Consider the following 19,739-nt stretch of genomic DNA (forward strand, 5'->3'; position numbering starts at 1 on the left):
TTTCAGGATGAAAATAAGACCACAGGACCTTAAGGTATAGGAGCAGAATTAGGCCACTAAGCCCATCAGGTCAGCTACATCAAGTCCCATCAAGTCTTCTATCATGGCTGATTTCATAATCTCTCTACCCCATTATCCCGCCTCCTCCCCGTAACCTTTGACACCCTTACTAATCAAGACCCTTGGTCTCAGTATGGTCCAAGGGTTATATATGCGGGCACAAACTGCTTCATTGCCCGACAGAACTGACCTTATGACAGTGTGAAGGTCATTGACAGAGCAGCTAAAGATGGCCGGTTGTGGAACACTGCCCTGAGGGACTCCTGTTGCAATGTCCTGGGACTGGGATAATTAAACTCCAACAACCACACCCACCTTCCTTTGTGTAAAGTGTGGTTCCAGCCAGTGGGTTCAATTCACTTTGTCTCAACTGTAAATGAAAATCTTCCTTCTGATCACACTGCAGCCTCCCAGACTCGATATTCAACATCAGACAGCCTGTTGTCTCTAATTCTCTCAGAACCGTCAGATCTGCTACAGCTCACCCATCTGTAACATTGACTCAGTTTTTCTCTCCCCATTAACAGGCCTGCTGGGCATTTCCTACAGCTCTACATTTCACAACTTTTACATCCCTTTGTGTGTGCTCCATCTCCCTCACTCCAGAGTTTAATGTTCCTTTGTTCATGTTCCACCTCCCTAATAACTTCATTCATTACAATCCCAGTGAACTCATCTACAACGTATCCCACGAAAACTCTGACCCTTTGTTTTACTGACCCCCTCCATCCTCCTTGTAATTTAAAACCAACCTGATTTCAATCTTTCCCAGTTCTGAGTCCTCAACCTGAAACATTAATTCTGTTTCTTTTTCCACAGATGCTGCCTGAACTGCTGAGTGTTTCCGGCATTTTCTGTACCATGGTACTGTATTGGTCAGCACAACACTTTATGGTACCAGTGACCCGGATTCAATTCCCTCCACTGTCTGTAAGGAGTTCGTACACACTGCCTGTGACTGTGTGGGTTTCCTCAGATGCTCCTCTGTCCTCCCACAGTCCAAAGGTGGGAGGTTAGTTGGACATTGTAAATTATCCCATAATTAGGCTGATACTATTAAAGAATTATCACCAACAGCAAAACTGAAGTGGCTTATTTAATCAACAATGGCACATAAAGAGACATCAGACAACATGTTTAAAATGTTCATAGAGCATGGAATTAAAATATCCCAAAATCACCCTCCAATACAACATTCAAACTCATAGAGTTTTATTGCAGTTTCACTGCTCACTGTACAGAAATGGGAGGGATTTTGTGAAGAAATGTACCTGGTATTAGTACTGGGGAAAATCACAATCTTTATGGGATTTCTCAGGACAGCATTAGTGTAATAGCCAGAGCAATTTAATACTTTTATAAAATGGAAAGTATTTCTGGGCTTGGATTCACTGGTTTAGTCTGACACAACAACACAAAGGTGGGGTGGCGTATACATACTGTCCTCAGTTTGACTAATGGCAGACAATCTGGGCAGGAAAATGACAGATTTGACGTAGATCCCACAATGATTGCAAATGGGATCAGTGTAGATGGGCATGTGTAGGTCAGCATGGATTTGGTGGGCCGAAGGGCCTGTTTCTGTGCTGTGTGACTCTGTGACCCTTCTCAGGATGGCCCAGGAGTAATAGTTCGATGTTTGTGGATTGATGAAGAAAATGCTCATCACTGATGTGTCACTCCGAGTTGGATGATGCCGGCCTCATTATTATACTCAGGGTTAACGATCCGTGTATGAATGGGGATTATTGTCCTGAAACTGTAGCCTGGTGATTTCATTGCACAGATTCCAGTAAACAGGTGAACAGAGGAACTCCAGTTCCAGCTGACTACTGCGAGGGTACAAAGGGTAACTCCTGTAACACCGACATGATGGAAGAGCAATGCCATGGCCGGGAGTGAAAATGGTGACATCGGGATGTTCTGTTTGATCTCTCTCAGCTGCCAGCACTTCACCTCTCTGCTATGACAGGGGAAGTCAGCCTCGATGGCACAAACAAATACAAGCAATAGGAAGTGTTGCTGCTTCACAAACAGATTGGAAATGATGGGAAAGGAGAGGGACTCAGAGAGACCTTGTCATTCTGGTGGGGAACATTAACCACAAGAGGTGCTTGTTGTACAAGGGGGCCTTGGTGACCCTCCAGGTCTACAGCCAGGCAGCAGCAAGGAGTAAAGTGTGAGATGTGGTAGAGATCAGCAATGAATGATCCTGAGGCGAGGAATCTGAGAGGCAGTGATCTTGTCACAGAACAACAAATTTCATCTCATAACACAGTGACAATAAATCTGATTGTGGTTGTCTTCATCAGGCAAAGCAGTTGAACTGTGTGTGGGAGCCTGAATTTGATGTCCCAGATTGCAGTCAGGACTGTCTTCTGAAGCACATATTATGTAGTTATTGCACCTTCAAGAGATCTAAATCTGAGATATATCCATAAGGTCTTGTGGGCCGAGCCCCTTTGGGCTGCTCTTTCCTGGTTCCTTAAAATGATTCCGGTGCCAATGAGAATTTTGCCAGATTATCAAGGATTGAATTTCTCACCGGAAGCTGAGAGCTGAAATGAGTGCAGTATTGTTCTCACTCAGGGTAAGACAAGTTACAGCTGCAGAGCACCATGTTCCCACTGTTGGAGGGAAGGATTTTCCAGGCTCCAGTCTACAGCAGGGACACAGAACCTGCCCTCACAGTCACCGCTGGAACTGAGGGCTGTCATGTCCCTTCTAACTGACCGGATGATTTTCAGGTTCAGCTTCATGATCTGGGCTGAGAGTTTGTAATTCCTGCACTTCTCCATGATCCTAAAATGGACAGAATGTGTTTGTTATACATGATGACAAATCTTCACTTTGTTCACTGAGATAAAGATGGGACAGAGTGACGGGCAGAGTGGGGGGAGGGGTGTGGGACAGGGCAGGGGAGGGGAGTGGGACGAGGGAGAGGCAGAGGTGACTAATTGGACATAACTTATGTTACAAAGGGGTCAGACACAGACAACCACTTTCTGCAGAACCAGACACAGACTGGGAGAAATGGTAAATATGCATAAGTGTCCAAACAAGAATGTCATGAAACACTACGGGATACTGTCCATTAAATTAAATTTAACCAGATATTATCGACAGTAACAGAAGTCATGATTCCCACTAACCCATGTGTCAATAAATGAGAGAGAGTGGCGTTATAAATACGGCAGGAAGATTCCAATGAGTTTATACATGTGTGAATTGAGAGAGGGAGAAATAACAGAAAATTTACAAACTATTTAAACACAAGAAAACTTCTGGAATTTGTTAACAAAATACCTGTTCTATTTCAGCACGGTTGTTCTCATTAGCTCCTTTGTTTCTGCCTGTAATGAAAGAAATAATCCCTTATAAATTCTAGATGAACAATATACATTGTTGAAAATTATTTGTTGCTATCTTAACCGACCATTTATTCACAGCTGAGTCACAGATTTGTACAGCACAGAAACAGGCCATTTGGCCCATCTCATCATGCTGTGTATTTTTCCATCGACACCAATCCCATTTGTCCACTTGAGGTCCATACCCTTCTAAACCATGTCTATATAAATGCCTTTCTAAATCCTTCTTGTAATATTAGACATAACATGTCCTCCTCTGTCAGTGTGTTCCAGATGTCAATCATTCTCTGTTTAATAAACTAACCCCACACATCTCCTTCAAAACTCCTTCCTCTCACCTTAAACCCAAAAGTTGTTTTTGATACCCCTGCCATACCACGGGAAATGATTTTCACTCTCTGCCCCATCTATGCCTTTCACAACCTTGTATACTTATAAAGGTCACTCCTCAGCTGTCTTCACTCCAGGGAAACCAAGCCCAGCCGATGCAATCTCTCCCCATAACCAAACTCCTCCAATCCAGCAACTTCCTGGCGAATCTCCTCTGCACTCTCTCCAGTGCGACCACATCCTTCCTATAGTGTTGTGACCAGAACTACACACAGTACTCCCAGTGTGGCCTATCCAGTGTTTTGTAAAGTTGCAATGTAGAATCATAGAGAATACAGCACGGGTACAGGCCCTTCAGCCCAACGAGTCCATGCTGACCACATTGTTTTCCCAGCTCATAACAATTTACTGAATTTGTCCTTTATCCCTCCAAGTACTGTCCCTGAATGTACCGATCCAGGTATTTCTTACATGAAAAGATTGTAATTCTCACAACCACTTCCTCTGGCAGTCATTCCATATACCCACCAACCCCTGTGTGAAAAAGTTGGTCCTCAGGTCCCTATGAAATCTTTCCCCTCTCACCCTGAATCTCTGCCCCCCTCCCCCATGTACCTATCCAAAAGTCTCTTGAAAGACCCTACCGTATCCACCTCCACCACCGTTGCCGGCAGCCCATTCCAAGCACTCACTATTCTCTGCGTAAAAAACTTACCCCTGACATCTCCTCTGTACCTACTCCCCAGCACCTTAAACCTGTGTCTTCTTGTGGCAACCATTTCAGCCCTGGGAAAAAGCCTCTTGACTATCCACATGATCAATGCCTCTCATCATCACCTTCTTCACTATCTTCAACATCTCCTCATTTTGTGTCATCTAGATATTTGCCGACCAAGCCTTGTGTATTCACATCCTAATCATTCTATAAATAACAAATAACAAGGGTCCCAACACTGACCCATCAAGCACACCACTAATCACTGGTCTCCATTTCAGGATGAAAACCTTTAACCACCCTCTGATTCCTACCTAAAAACTAATTTCAAATTCACCCACACAAACAGGAGGAAATCTGCAGATGCTGGAATTTCAAGCAACACACATCAAAGTTACTGGTGAACGCAGCAGGCCAGGCAGCATCTCTAGGAATAGGTACTGTCGACGTTTCGGGCCGAGACCCTTCGTCAGGACTAACTGAAAGAAGAGCTAGTAAGAGATTTGAAAGTGGGAGGGGGAGGGGGAGATCCCCCTCCCCCTCCCACTTTCAATCCCAGTGGCCACACATTTTAATTCCATATACCATTTCCATTCTGATATGTCTATCCATGGCCTCCTCTACTGTAAAGATGAAGCCACACTCAGGTTGGAAGAACAACACCTTATATTCTGTCTGGGTAGCCTCCAACCTGATGGCATGAACATTGACTTCTCTAACTTCCGCTAATGCCCCACCTCCCCCTCGTACCCCATCCGTTATTTATTTATATACACACATTCTTTTTCTCTCTCTCCTTTTTCTCCCTCTGTCCCTCTCACTATACCCCTTGCCCATCCTCTGGGTTTTTCCCTCCCTCCCCCTTTTCTTTCTACCTAGGCCTCCTGTCCCATGATCCTCTCGTATTCCTTTTGCCAATCAACTGTCCAGCTCTTGGCTCTATCCCTCCCCCTCCTGTTTTCTCCTATCACTACGGATCTCCCCCTCGCTCTCCCACTTTCAAATCTCTTACTATCTCTTCTTTCAGTTAGTCCTGACAAAGGGTCTGGGCCCGAAACGTCGTCTGCACCTCTTCCTAGAGATGCTGCCTGGCCTGCTGCGTTCACCAGCAACTTTGATGTGTGTTGCTTCAAATTCACCCAAATTGCTCTCCCTGGATTCCATGTGGGTTATCCTGAACACTTTGCAAAGGTCAAAGTAGACAACATCCACTGGCCTACTCTCACCTACATTTTTAGTTACTTCAAGTAATTCCTTGCCTTCTCCTTGTTACTCTTCTCAAACAATGGAATGACAGTAGCCACTACCCAGTCTTTGGGAATTTCACCAGTGGCTAAAAATGAAGTAAATATCTCTTCAAAAACCTCCACGATTTCTTCTCTAGCTCCCATACAGTCTGATGATATACTCAGACAAGCCCTGAGAATTTATCCACACAAAAATTCACATAATCCAAATTAATCCCCTGTTTGATCCTGCCTAATTCACACAAAATTAGCCCAGCTGTGTTTTGGACCCTGACTTGGGGACAAGAGGAGGCCATGGACTGACACGTCAGATTGGAAATGGGAATCAGAATTAAAACGTTGGGCCACTGGGAATTTTCACTGTAGATGGATGGAGCAGAGGTGCTCAACGAAGGGATCCCCCAGTTTACATCGGGTTTCACTGATGCACAGGAGGCCGCATTGGGAGCACAGGACACAATAGACAACCCCAGCAGATTGACAGGTGTAATGTTGCCTCACTGGAAGGAATGGCAGTGAGGAAGGAGGTGAATGGAGGTGAGGGAGGAGGGGAACGGAGGTGAGGGAGGAGGTGAATGGAGGTGAGGGAGGAGGGGAATGGAGGTGAGGGAGGAGGTGAATGGAGGTGAGGGAGGAGGGGAATGGAGGTGAGGGAGGAGGTGAACGGCAGTGAGGGAGGAGGTGAACGGAGGTGAGGGAGGAGGGGAATGGAGGTGAGGGAGGAGGTGAATGGGCAGGTGTAGCATTTAGGCTGTTTGCAGGGTTAAGTGCTGGGAAGGGGATTAGTGGGAGGGACGATCTTATATCTGAGTAGCCTCCAACCTTATGGCATGAATATCAATTTCTTCTGGTAATTTTTTCCCTCCCCTCCCTTCTTCACTCTGGCCTTTTACCTTCTCAAGTGACTATCACTTCTCCCTGGGTTACCTCCTCCTTCCCTTTCTCCTCAGGTCCACTTTCCTCGACTACAAGATTCCTTCTTCCTAGCCCTTTATCATTCCCACCAACCCAGCTTCAATTATCACCTTCAAGCTAGCCTCCGTCCCCTCCTCCTCCCCCCACTTTCTCACTCTGGCATTCCCCCCTTTCTTCTTAACCCAGAAGAAGGGTCTCAGCCCGAAGCGTCGACTGTTCATTCATTTCCATAGTTGCTGCCTGACCTGCTGAGTTCCTCAAGCATTTCGTGTGTTTTGCTGTAAATGCTAAGCAGCCTCCTCTCTGATGGGAGTTGGACAAACAGTCCATGAGCAGGGTGTGTGTGATCCTTCGTGATGTTACTGATCCTTTTCCCACACCGTACTCTACATACAATATGTCACTGATGGCAGGTAGTCTGGTGCCAGTGATGGGTTGGTCAGTTTTAACTATCCATTGTGGAGCCTTCCTGTTCACCGCAGTGCAGTTTCCGTACCAAGCAGTGATGCAGCTTGTTAGGCTGCCCTCTACTGTGCATCTGTGGAATGACATGAGGATGGATCTCCAAAGTTTCACTCTCTCAGCCTACGTCCACACTAAACCTGCTAAATCCATAACTAAAGCTTTTTCTCTTCGTTTTGACCCTCCATCTACACTGAAACGCCATTTTCCTCCCCCAAAAATGGAACTTTTCTAAAACACTCTCCAGAGTGTTTAAATCTGAAAACGCCGGTTGGCCGTTGTAGTGTGCACGGGGTAACTAATTTTAAAAACACTGTCATGACATTCCGGAACAATTGGTGGCAACAGCGCGGCTTTTCATCGTTTTCTTGAACGCAACCTCCAACACCACAACAACAATATCTGACCATAGATGTGTAACATCCTAATTTAACATTGTATGGAAATACAAGATAACACCGATGCAGACATGTTTTATACATTTAACAAGGTGCTTTATTAATGTATTGCTTGTGCAAACATTCAATAGATGCAATTCTCACTTTTGCCCAGTAACAAGCCTTATTGCATTTACTTGTAGCTGTCGTCCCTTTCATCGGTGAAGAGACTATGGCTGTAGGAAATGTTTCTGGACAAACGTGCACCAAGTCTTTCGTTTGGCAATTTCCTTTTAAGATTTCCAGTCTGTAACTGGACAAACGCGCAGCAAGTATACCGTTTCCTCTTCGCTTGTTTTCTGTGTGTCCTGCACATGCCCAGTAGGAGGAGATTTGCCCAAATATCTATTTTAATGTGGACGGAGGTATTTTCAAAAACACATGGTGCGGACACCTATCGTTTTTACGTGAAACCGGTGTTTTCAAAATTATCCGGTCTAGTGTGGACGTAGCCTCAGACTCCTCAAAAAAATAAGGCGTTGGTGAGCCTTCCTGCCCATGTAGGATGTGTTCTGGGCCCATGAGAGATTGTGTGTGATGTGCACTCCCAGGAGTTTGAAATGATGTTCTACCCATATGGCTTCACTGAACAAACCTCCAAAGATGTCATCTCCAATCACTGATGCTATGTCCTCTCTGATCAAAAGGCAACATCCCCTCCTCATTTATCTGTACCTCTGTCCATAAGACCATAAAACATAGGAGCAGAACTAGGCCATCTGGCCCATCGAGTCTACTCCGCCATTCAATCATGGCTCATCCTTTTCTTTTCTCCTCCACAACCCCATTTCCAGGCCTTCTCCTCATAACATTTGATGCCATGTCCAATCAAGAACTTATCAAGCTCTGCCTTAAATACACCCAACGACCTGGCCCCACAGCTGCATGTGGCAACAAATTCCACAAATTCACCACCCTTTGGCTAAAGAAATTTCTCTGCATCTCTGTTTTGAAAAGGCGTCCCTTTATCCTGAGGCTGTGCCCTCATCCTAGACTCTCCCACCATGGGAAACATCCTTTCCACATCTACTCTGTCTGGGCCTTCTAACATTTGAAAGGTTTCAATGTGATCCCCTCATCCTTCTGAATTCCAGTGAGTACAGACCTGGAGCCATCAAACATGCCTTGTGTGATAACCCCTTCATTCCTGGAATCATCCTTGTGAACCTCCTCTGGACCCTCTCCAATACCAGCACATCTTTTCTAAGATGAGGGGCCCAGAACTGTTTACAATACTCAAGTTAAGGCCTCAGCAGTGCCTTATAAAGCCTCAGCATCACGTCCTTACTCTTGAATTCTAGACCTCTTGAAATGAATATTAACATGGCATTTGTCTTCCTCACCACTGACTCAACCTGCTAGTTAACCTTGAGAGTGTTTTGCACAAGGACTCCCAAGTCCCTTTGCATCTCAGATTTTTGGATTTTCTCCCCATTTAGAAAATAGTCCGCACATTTATTTCCAAAGTGCATGACCATGCATTTTCCAACATAGTATTTCATTTGCCACTTTCTTGCCCATTCTCCTAATTTGTCTAAGTCCTTCTGCATTCTACCTGTTTCCTCAAAACTACTTGCCTCTCCACCAATCTTCGTATCATCTGTAAATTTGGCAACAAAGCAATCTATTCCATCATCTAAATAATTTATATACAGTATAAAAAGTTGTGGTCCCAACACCGACACCTGCAAAACACCACTAGTCACTGGCAGACAACCAGAAGAGGATTTTTTATTCCCACTCACTGCCTCCTACCAATCAGCAAATGCTCTAATCATGTTAGTATCTTTCCTGTAATAACATGGGCTCTTAACTTGGTAAGCAGCCTCATGTGTGGCACCTTGTCAAAGGCCTTCTGAAAGTCCAAAGAATGAACTTCCACAGCATTCACTTTATCTATTCTACTTGTAAGCCCCTCAAAGAATTCCAACAGGTTTGGCAGGCAGGATTTTCCATGAAGGAAACCATGCTGACCTTGTACTACCTTGCCCTGTGGCACCAAGTACTCATCCATCACCTCATCCTTAACTATTGACTCTAACATCTTCCCAACCACTGAGGTCAGGCTAACTGGTCTATAATTTCCTTTCTTCTGCCTTCCTCCTTCCTGGTTGCCACAAGAGGACACAGGTTTAAGGTGCTGGGGAGTAGGTACAGAGGTGATGTCAGGGGTAAGTTTTTTGCTCAGAGAGTGGTGAGTGCGTGGAATGCACTGCCGGCAACAGTGGTGGAGGCAGATACGATAGGGTATTTTAAGAGACTTTTTGATAGGTACATGGAGCTTAGAAAAATAGAGGGCTATGGGGAAGTCTAGAAATCTCTATGGTAGGGGCATGTTCGGCACAACTTTGTGGGCCGAAGGGCCTGTATTGTGCTGTAGGTTTTCTATGTTTCTAAGTTTTGAGGAGTGGAGTGACATTTGCAATTTTCCAGTCCTCTGGCACCATGCCAGAGTGCAATGATTTTTGAAGGATAATTTCTAATGCCAACACAATGTCTAACACTAGGGTGCAGTTCATCTGGTCCAGGTGACTTATGTAATTTTAGGCCTCTCAGCTTTTTGAGTACCTTCTCTCTTGTAATAGTGACTGCATTGCAGGATTCTGCCTTCCGCCTGTGGACATGTAAGACACAGTGTCTTTCTGTCTGCTTTTAATTTCTCCCTTTCCCGAATTAAACTTTGAAATTTTAACTTTATTCAGTCGGATCTTGCAAAGTGATAATTATAGTTAAGGCTACCTTGAGAAGCACTAAAAGGAATCCCGATGCAGGTAATGGTAAACCTAAAAAAACTGACGAAGCTTCTGAAGAGCCAGCCTGGGTTAATAGATTAGAGACTCAAATGAGCTCTATCGTCGCTGAACTAACTCAACTAAAAGAAAGCCTTCTTCCTTTGGAAGGAAAAATTGATTCTTTGAGCTTGGATGTTAAAGAAGTAACTCGCAATGCGGCTGATATTTCCTCTCGTCTGGAAAAGGCTCAACAACGAATTGTTGATTTGGAAGCTCGTTCCCGTCGGAACAATATTTGAATTGTTGGATTGAAAGAGAAATCAGAATTAGCCGACACAATGGACTATTTTGCTAAAATGTTTCAATTTCTATTTCCTGAGGCTTTTCCACAATTGCCCGACATTGAAATAGCTCATAGAGTTGGAACTTCGAGACAAGGCAAAAACAGACGTGTTATTGTGCGTTTTCTTCATTTTCGAGACAAAGACCGTATTATTAAACTGGCAAGAAAACAAAGACTGTTTAAATTTCAAGGCTCAGAGATTCGTTTCTTTCAAGATTTTCCGCGTGAAATTGTTCAGAAACGTTCCGAATTTGCGGCCGTGATGCGTATGGCTTTTCAAAAACAGATGCATCCTTTTCTTAAATATCCAGCTAAATTAAGGCTTTTCACTAAAGACTCTGGGGTTTGTATTTTTGAGGATCCAGCCGATGCATTGCGTTTTATTAATACTCTCCCTGATGAGTCTGAAGCCTGATGTTTAAAGGACTTACAATTGTTTGATCGTTTCGAGATATAAGAAATGATGAGATCAGAAGATGAGGACTATAGAAAGTCTTGGTATTAAAATGTACCTTTATCTTTGAGATAGACTGTTTTGGACGGTTTTGCACGGGAACTTGATGGTGAGGACAATATGAGTGTGGTTGATGTTCTGGAGCATGCTGATATTAAGGGAGAGGAGGTGTTGGAGTTGTTAAAACACATTAGGACAGATAAGTCCCCGGGGCCTGATGGAATATTCCCCAGGCTGCTCCACGTGGTGAGAGAAGAGATTGCTGAGCCTCTGGCTAGGTCCTCATTGTCCACGGGAATGGTACCGGAGGATTGGAGGGAGGTGAATGTTGTTCCCTTGTTCAAAAAAGGTAGCAGGGATAGTCCGGGTAATTATAGACCAGTGAACCTTACATCTGTGGTGGGAAAGCTGTTGGAAAAGATTCTTAGAGATAGGATCTATAGGCATTTAGAGAATCATGGTCTGATCAGGGACACAGCATGGCTTTGTGAAGGGCAGATCGTGTCTAACAAGCCTGATAGAGTTCTTTGAGGAGGTGACCAGGCATATAGATGAGGGTAGTGTAGTGGATGTGATCTTTATCGATTTTAGTAAGGCATTTGACAAGGTTCGACACGGTAGGCTTATTCAGAAAGTTAGAAGGCATGGGATCCAGGGAAGTTTGGCCAGGTGGATTCAGAATTGGCTTGCCTGCAGAAGGCAGAGGGTGGTGGTGGAGGGAGTACATTCAGATTGGAGGATTGTGACTAGTGGTGTCCCACAGGATCTGTTCTGGGACCTCTACGTTTCATGATTTTTATTAACGACCTGGATGTGGGGGTAGAAAGGTGGGTTGGCAAGTTTGCAGACGACACAAAGGTTGGTGGTGTTGTAGACAGTGTAGAGGATTGTCAAAGATTGCAGAGAGACATTGATAGGATGCAGAAGTGGGCTGAGAAGTGGCAGATGGAGTTCAACCCGGAGAAGCGTGAGGTGGTACACTTTGGAAGGACAAACTCCAAGGCCGAGTACAAAGTAAATGGCAGGATACTTGGTAGTGTGGAGGAGCAGAGGGATCTCGGGGTACATGTCCACAGATCCCTGAAAGTTGTCTCACAGGTGGATAGGGTAGTTAAGAAAGTTTATGGGGTGTTAGCTTTCATAAGTCGAGGGATAGAGTTTAAGAGTCGCGATGTAATGATGCAGCTCTATAAAACTCTGGTTAGGCCACACTTGGAGTATTGTGTCCAGTTCTGGTCACCTCACTATAGGAAGGATGTGGAAGCATTGGAAAGGGTACAGAGAAGATTTACCAGGATGCTGTCTGGTTTAGAGAGTATGGTTTATGATCAGAGATTAAGGGAGTTAGGGCTTTACTCTTTGGAGAGAAGGAGGATGAGAGGAGACATGATAGAGGTGTACAAGATAATAAGAGGAATAGATAGAGTGGATAGCCAGTGCCTCTTCCCCGGGGCACCACTGCTCAATACAAGAGGACATGGCTTCAAGGTAAGGGGTGGGAAGTTCAAGGGGGATATTAAAGGAAGGTTTTTTACTCAGAGAGTGGTTGGTGCGTGGAATGCACTGCCTGAGTCAGTGGTGGAGGCAGATACACTAGTGAAGTTTAAGAGACTACTAGACAGGTATATGGAGGAATCTAAGGTGGGGGCTTATATGGGAGGCAGGGTTTGAGGGTTGGCACAACATTGTGGGCCGAAGGGCCTGTACTGTGCTGTACAATTCTATGTTCTATGTTCTATGTTTTAGAATATCATATGGGATCTGTTGGAAGACTGTAGAAACTTTAAATTATTTAGAATTTCTTTCTGTTTGCTACATTTATGAACGAATTGTTTTTTTTTGCTTTGTATGTTTTTGTTACGAACTTTTAACTTACTATTCAGATTTTTTCACGTTTTATAGATAGATGTAATAAGTTAAAGATGGCGACTGTTTTTTCTTCTGAGCAAATAATTTAAGAATTTGTTTTGGACTTATCTAATGTTATGAAGGTTACTTTCTAACCTGAAGGTTATTTCTGTTAACTGTTTTTTCTAATTTAATTGGAATGGGTTGTATGTTGACTGTAATGAGTTGTATATTCGGGAGAGGGAGACAGATTACCTTTTTTCATCTGTACCTTTTATTTAGGCAGGTGGAGTTCTGAATTGCTTCTTATGCATTCTTTGGGGCTTGCGCCAATAGATATTGACTTATTTCTGGGCTACGTAAGTTGGGTGGGTTATTTTCTTTTTTCTATTTCTATTTTTTATTCCCATTATGAAATTCCAGAGCATACGCAAATTGTTATTATTGTCGCTTATCACCGCCATTCATGACTACCTTATCCTGACATGCGTCTAATTGTTTTCTTTAGATATAAAGTTTCATGATGTTACATAAACAGTTAAATGTACTAAATTGGAATGTCCACGGTTGGAATCATCCTATTAAGCATAGGAAAACATTTAAAATTATTAATCGATTCCAACCTGATATAATTTTTGCACAAGAGATGCATGTCAGGTTATGTGATAAAAATTGATTTTTTTAAATTTTGGAAGGTCTCTAGGATTCACGCAAACTCTCAAAGTAAATTTAGGGGTGTTTCCATTTTTATTGATTCTAATATTTCCTTTAATCAGGAGGATATTATATCTGATAATAATGGTAGATTTTTGATTGTTAAAGGAACAACTTACAATAAGAAAATGGTTTTGGTTGATATATATGGACCAAATGCTGATGATCCTTCATTTTTAAAGATATTTTCGCTCTATTACCTGATTTAAATGAATATATGTTATTAATGGGTGGAGATTTTAATTCTTGCTTAAATCCTTTATTAGATAAATTATCATCTAGACTTCAAATTCCTAATCGCTCTGCATCACTTATTAATTCCTTTTTAATTGATTATGGTTTAATTGAAGTCTGGAGACATATGCATCCTAGCGATAGAGAATATTCCTTATTTTATTCCTTTTTTATTATGTTCATAATAAATATTCGAAAATCGACTATTTTATAGCCGACCCTCAACTTTTATTTAATGCTCAGAAATGTGAATATGATGCAATTGTTATCTCTGATCATGCTCCCTTAAATTTAATATTTGATTTGAAAATTGCTGTTTCTGCAAGACCACCTTGGTGTTTTCCAGAACATTTGTTACAAAGTTCAGATTTTGTTGAGTTTATTGAAACTCGGATAAAACTGTTTTTTCTCTCTAATAATACAGGAAATGTCTCAAAGTTAGTAATTTGGGACTCTGTAAAAGCTTATTTACATGGTCAGATTATTTTTTATGAAGCTAAATTGAAGAAACAGACAAGAATGGAATTAGATAAAATTGATAAACAAATTAAGGATTTAGATAATATCAATGCAATCTTTCCAAATGTTGATTTGTTTAAAAGAAGAGTGGAATTACAATCACAATATAATTTATTATTAACTTATCCTATTGAAGGATATTTGCTTAAATTAAAAAGTCAGTTTTTTTTATTTTGGGGGATAAAAATAATAGGCTCTTAGCTTCCCAATTAAGGGCTGCAAGAGTGAAAACACAAATTTTAAAGATTTGTAAAGATAATGGAGATATAGTAAGTAATTATGAAGATATTAATAATATTTTTCAGGATTTTTATTCCGATCTTTATAAATCTAAGTTTCCTGCAGATCCTTCCAAAATGAAGGCTTTTTTTATATAAGATTAAATTTCCTCAAATTACTGCTGAAGATCAACAGACCCTTGATGCTCCAATTGTTGAACATGAAATTCAGAAAGCTATATGGTCAATGCAATCAGGTAAAGCTCCTGGGCTCGATGGTTATTCCGTAGGATTTTACAAAAAATTTGAAAAATTACTTTCTCCATACCTTTTGGAAATATTTCATGAATCTTTTGAGAAAGGTAATTAACTTTCTTCTTTTTATGAAGCTTCTGTTTCTTTAATCCTTAAGAAAGATAAAGATCCTACTGAATGTCCATTATATAGACCTATTTCGTTATTAAATGTGGATGCTAAAATTCTTTCTAAGATCATGGCCAACCGTTTGGAAAACATTTTATCTAAAATTATCTGTATGGATCAAACAGGCTTTATTAGAGGCCGTTAATCTTTTTCTAATGTTCAGAGATTGATGAACATTATATATTCACCATTATCCAAAACACCCCAATGTGTTATTTCTCTGGATGCAGTGGATGCAGAAAAGGCATTTCATAGAATTGAATAGACTTATTTGTTTAATGTAATAGAGAAATTTGGCTTTGGTAATAATTTTAATAAATGGATTCAAATGATCTATAAGAACCCTATCGCGACCGTTATTACTAATAATCTAAGGTCTCCCTTTTTTCACTTTCACGAGGTACTCGACAAGGGTGTTCATTAAGTCCTTCATTATTTTATCTTGTACTGGAGCCTTTGGCTATAACAATTCGTGAAGCTAAAAACATTCATGGAATTTCTATAAATAGGACCATACATAAGATCTCCCTTTATGTAAATGATCTTTTGGTTTATATTTCAAATCCTGAAGAATCTATTCCTAATGTTTTGGAATTATTAAATGATTTTGGAAAATTTTCAGGATATAAATTTAATTTAAACAAAAGTGAATTGTTCCCTTTAAATATTCCTGTTTTTATATATAATGATATCCCATTTAGATTTGTGAATTATTTTAAATATTTGTGTATTACCATTACAAAAAAATATAAAGATCTTTATAAAGCTAATGTAGTTCCTTCATTGGAGTCTATGAAACAATTATTTTCTAGATGGAATCTTCTAACACTTTTTTTAATAGGTCGTATTCATGCCGTGAAAATGATGATTATACCTAGATTTTTATATATTTTTCAAAATATACCTATTTTTCTAACTAAAAAATGTTTTGATCTGATTGATTCTACTATTTCATCCTTTATTTAGAATAATAAAAAACCAAGAGTTCATAAGTTTCATTTACAAAAATCCAAAAAAATGGTGGACTTGCACTACCTAATTTAAGATTGTATTATTGGGCTGTTAATATTCGACAACTATGTTTTTGGGTATATTGACTCGATAAGAGCCAAAAACCAGCTTGGGTTGATTTGGAATTAAAAGCTATTAAACAATTTCATTTAACTTCATTATTAGGAGCTCCATTACCTTTACAACTTGCTAAAATTCCCAATTTAAATTTCTACCCTGTTATTAAACAGTCCTTACGGATTTGGTTTCAGTTTCACAACTCTTTTAATTTTAAACAATTTAAATTGTCTCGCCCTGTATTTCGAAATTTGCTATTTAAACCTTCAATTATTGATCCCATTTTTCTTTTATGGAGAAATAAGGGGATCTGTTCTTTTGCAGATTTATTTAGTGATGGTTGATTGGTGTCTTTTGAAGAGTTAATTAGCAAATATTCTCTCTCTCATACACATTTCTTGCAATATTTTCAAGTTAGACATTTTTTACAAAAATATGTTTCTACGTTTCCATATATGCAAGAATCTGATTTGTTGGATACTATTTTGAATATGAATCCTTTAGTGAGAGGTTCCATTGGTAGAATTTATGATTTATTTTTACTACAAAAAGATAACCTCTCACTAAGATTAAACAAGATTGGGAGAGAGAACTTAATATGACTTTTGTTAACAAAGATTGGTTGTAAGTTCTGAAAATGGTTAATTCTTCTTTGATATGTGCCAATCATTGTTCAATTCAATTTAAAATTGTTTACCGTTATTATTTAACAAAGGAGAGGCAATCCAAAGTATTTCCTAATATAGACAATTATTGTGATAGGTGCAAAAATGAAGTAGCTACCTTGTCACATATGTCCTGGTCATGTCCCTCATTGAAATCTTTTTGGAAATCTTTATTTTCTACAATCTCTAAAGCATTAAAAATTAATTTACAACCGAATACATTGACTGTTCTATGTGGAATAGTTCCGCATCATATTCAGGGTATTTCATTTTCAAACCAACATGTAATTGCATTCATTACATTGTTGGCAAGAAGAGCTATTTTATTGAAGTGGAAAGATACCTCTGCTCCTACACCAACTCAATGGTTTTCCCAAGTAATGTTATGTCTTGGTTTGGAGAAAATTAGAAGTAGAACTTTTGATCCCCGATTCGATGTTGAGAGAAAGTGGGGCTCTTTTGCCAAATATTATCATTTAATTTGAATTAATTTATATGGCTTTCTTTCAATTTTATGTTATATAAATGTGGCCCAAAATCCTTGGCTTTGCCTGCTGCTGGCAGCTGGGGCTGGGGTCGAAGCGTTTGGCAAAGATGGTGCTCGGTGCTCGGTGTCAGAGCTCGAAGTTTTTGGACGACTCAGAGTCGGACTGTGGTCAGGTATGGCAGGAAGAGTTTTCTTCCTTCTCCCATCTGCGTGAGATGTGGGACTTTCGAGAGACTTTGAACTTTTTTTTACCGTGCTAAATGGCCTGTTCATCAAGTTATGGTATTGCTTGCACTGTCATAACTATATGTTATAATTATGTGGTTTTTGTCAGTTCTTCAGTCTTGGTCCGTCCTGTGTTTCTGTGATATCACACCAGAGGAATATTGTATCATTTCTTAATGCATGCATTAATAAATGACAATAAAAGAGGACTGTGTGTGCTCATAATCTAATCTAATCTAATCTATGTAGATGATAGTAAGACGTATTGCTCCGGCAGTTGGTTCTTAATGGTTTTTTTTTGTTTGTTGGGGTTCTCTTTTTCCTTCTTTTTCTTATATAATTTTTTTTATTAGCATATACAAGTTTTTTTTCTTCCACGTTATTAATTATATATATACACTAATTGGTTGAACTTTTGTATTTTATAGCTGTAGAAGATTATATATCAATAAAAAGATTTTAAAAATGAAAATGAAATAGTGACTGCATCCACTTCTCTTCCTTCACAGACTACAACATCAGGCATACTGCTAGTGTCTTCCACAGTGAAGGCTGATGCAAAATAATTAGTTCATCAGCTATCTCCTTGTCCCCCATTATTATTTCCCTTGCCTCGTTTTCTCACGGTCCTACAGCCACTCTCATTTTTCTTCTATTTTTAACATACTTGATTCTTACTATCCACTTCGATATTATTTGCTAGCTTGCTTTCATATTTCATCTTTTCTCTTCTAATTAATTTGTTTAGTTGCTCTCTCTAGGTTTTTAAAAGCTTCCCAATCCTCTATCTACTGTCATGGCTGTAGCATCTGTATTCTGGAGCACTGAGCTGCCAGTCCTGCCCTTCTCTCAGCCATGTTTCTGTTATGACTGTAACATCCCAGTCCACAGAGCCAATCCACATTCTGAGTTCACTCATGTTACCTCTTAATCCTCATGCTGTGAATTAAATGCAGTTTGACTGAGTATTCTTTTCCTTCTCTTTATCCTGATATCCTCGTTATCCTGAATACAAAACTTGCTCTTACAAATTACTGTTTTATCCCATGTGTTGTTCCTGCTCAGAGTTCCATCCCACCCCCAAACGTTTTTGCAAGGATATTGGCCCCTTTCTGGTTTAAGTGTAACCTGTCCCTCTTGTACAGGTTGCTTCCATCCCCAGAAGAAATCGCAAGAACCTGAACCTCACCCCCTGCTCCAGCACCTCAGCCATTAATTAATCTGCCTTATCTTTCTATTTCTAACCTGGCTTGTTGTCCCAAATTATAAAGATCAGCATGCCATGTATGTTCTTCTCCACACTATCAACCAATATTCCTTCTTGGAGATCTATGAACTTGGAGCTATGGTCCAGCTTCCACCCTGCCCTTAAATTCACTTTGTCCATTTCTGACTCATCTCTCTCCCTTTCCTTGCTTGATCTCTTTGTCTCCATGTCTGGGAATAAGCTGTCTATTAATATCTTTTGTAAACCTACCAAATCCCACAGCTATCTTGACTGTACCTCCTCCCAACCTGTCTCCTGTAAAACTGCCAGTCCCTTCTATCAGTTCCTTTGTGTCCTACGCTTCTGTTTCCATGGTGAGGCTTTCTTTTCTGGGAAATCAGAGATGTCCTACATCTTCAAGGAAAAGGGTTTCCCTTCCTCCACAATTGACACTTCTGTCACTCACATCTCCTCTATTTTGCAGGTATCTACCCTCCACACATCATCCCAGTGCCTTAACACTTACCGAGTTCCTCTGGTCTTCACCTACCACCCACGGGACTCTGCATCCTTAACACTGACCGAGTTCCTCTTGTCTTCACCTCCCACCCACGGGACTCTGCATCTTTAACATGGACCGAGTTCCTCTTGTCTTCACCTACCACCCACGGGACTCTGCATCCTTAACACTGACCGAGTTCCTCTTGTCTTCACCCACCACACGGGACTCTGCATCCAGCACATCATTCTCTGCACCATCCGCCATCCCAGTGGCCAACCATTTTAATTCCAGTCTCCCTTCTGACTTGTCAGTCCATGGTCTCCTCTACTGCCATGATGAGGCAACTCTCAGGTTGGAGGAGCAACACCTCATATTCATTGAAACATAGAAACATAGAAAATAGGTGCAGGAGTAGGCCATTCGGCCCTTCGAGCCTGCACCGCCATTTATTATGATCATGGCTGATCATCCAACTCAGATCCCTGCACCAGCCTTCCCTCCATACCCCCTGATCGCCGTAGCCACAAGGGCCATATCTAACTCCCTCTTAAATATAGCCAATG

The 19,739-nt window shown here is 41.0% G+C and overlaps 1 protein-coding gene across 2 annotated transcripts in view; it reads right to left on the reverse strand.

The window, feature by feature from the left end:
* Positions 1 to 638: 638 nt before the first annotated feature.
* Positions 639 to 19,739, reverse strand: part of LOC134346686 (uncharacterized) — a 140,154-nt gene continuing 121,053 nt past the window's right edge. For both annotated transcript variants that reach the window (XM_063048196.1, XM_063048195.1), the window contains 2 exons: positions 3,367 to 3,413; positions 639 to 2,862 (listed from right to left, as the gene is read on the reverse strand). In XM_063048196.1, coding sequence (XP_062904266.1) covers positions 2,785 to 2,862; positions 3,367 to 3,413 — 125 coding nt within the window. In that variant the 3' untranslated portion in view covers positions 639 to 2,784. The remainder of the gene's footprint in view (positions 2,863 to 3,366; positions 3,414 to 19,739) is intronic.

Source organism: Mobula hypostoma, chromosome 5 (assembly GCF_963921235.1).
Source record: "Mobula hypostoma chromosome 5, sMobHyp1.1, whole genome shotgun sequence".
NCBI classification, from domain to species: Eukaryota; Metazoa; Chordata; class Chondrichthyes; order Myliobatiformes; family Myliobatidae; genus Mobula; species Mobula hypostoma.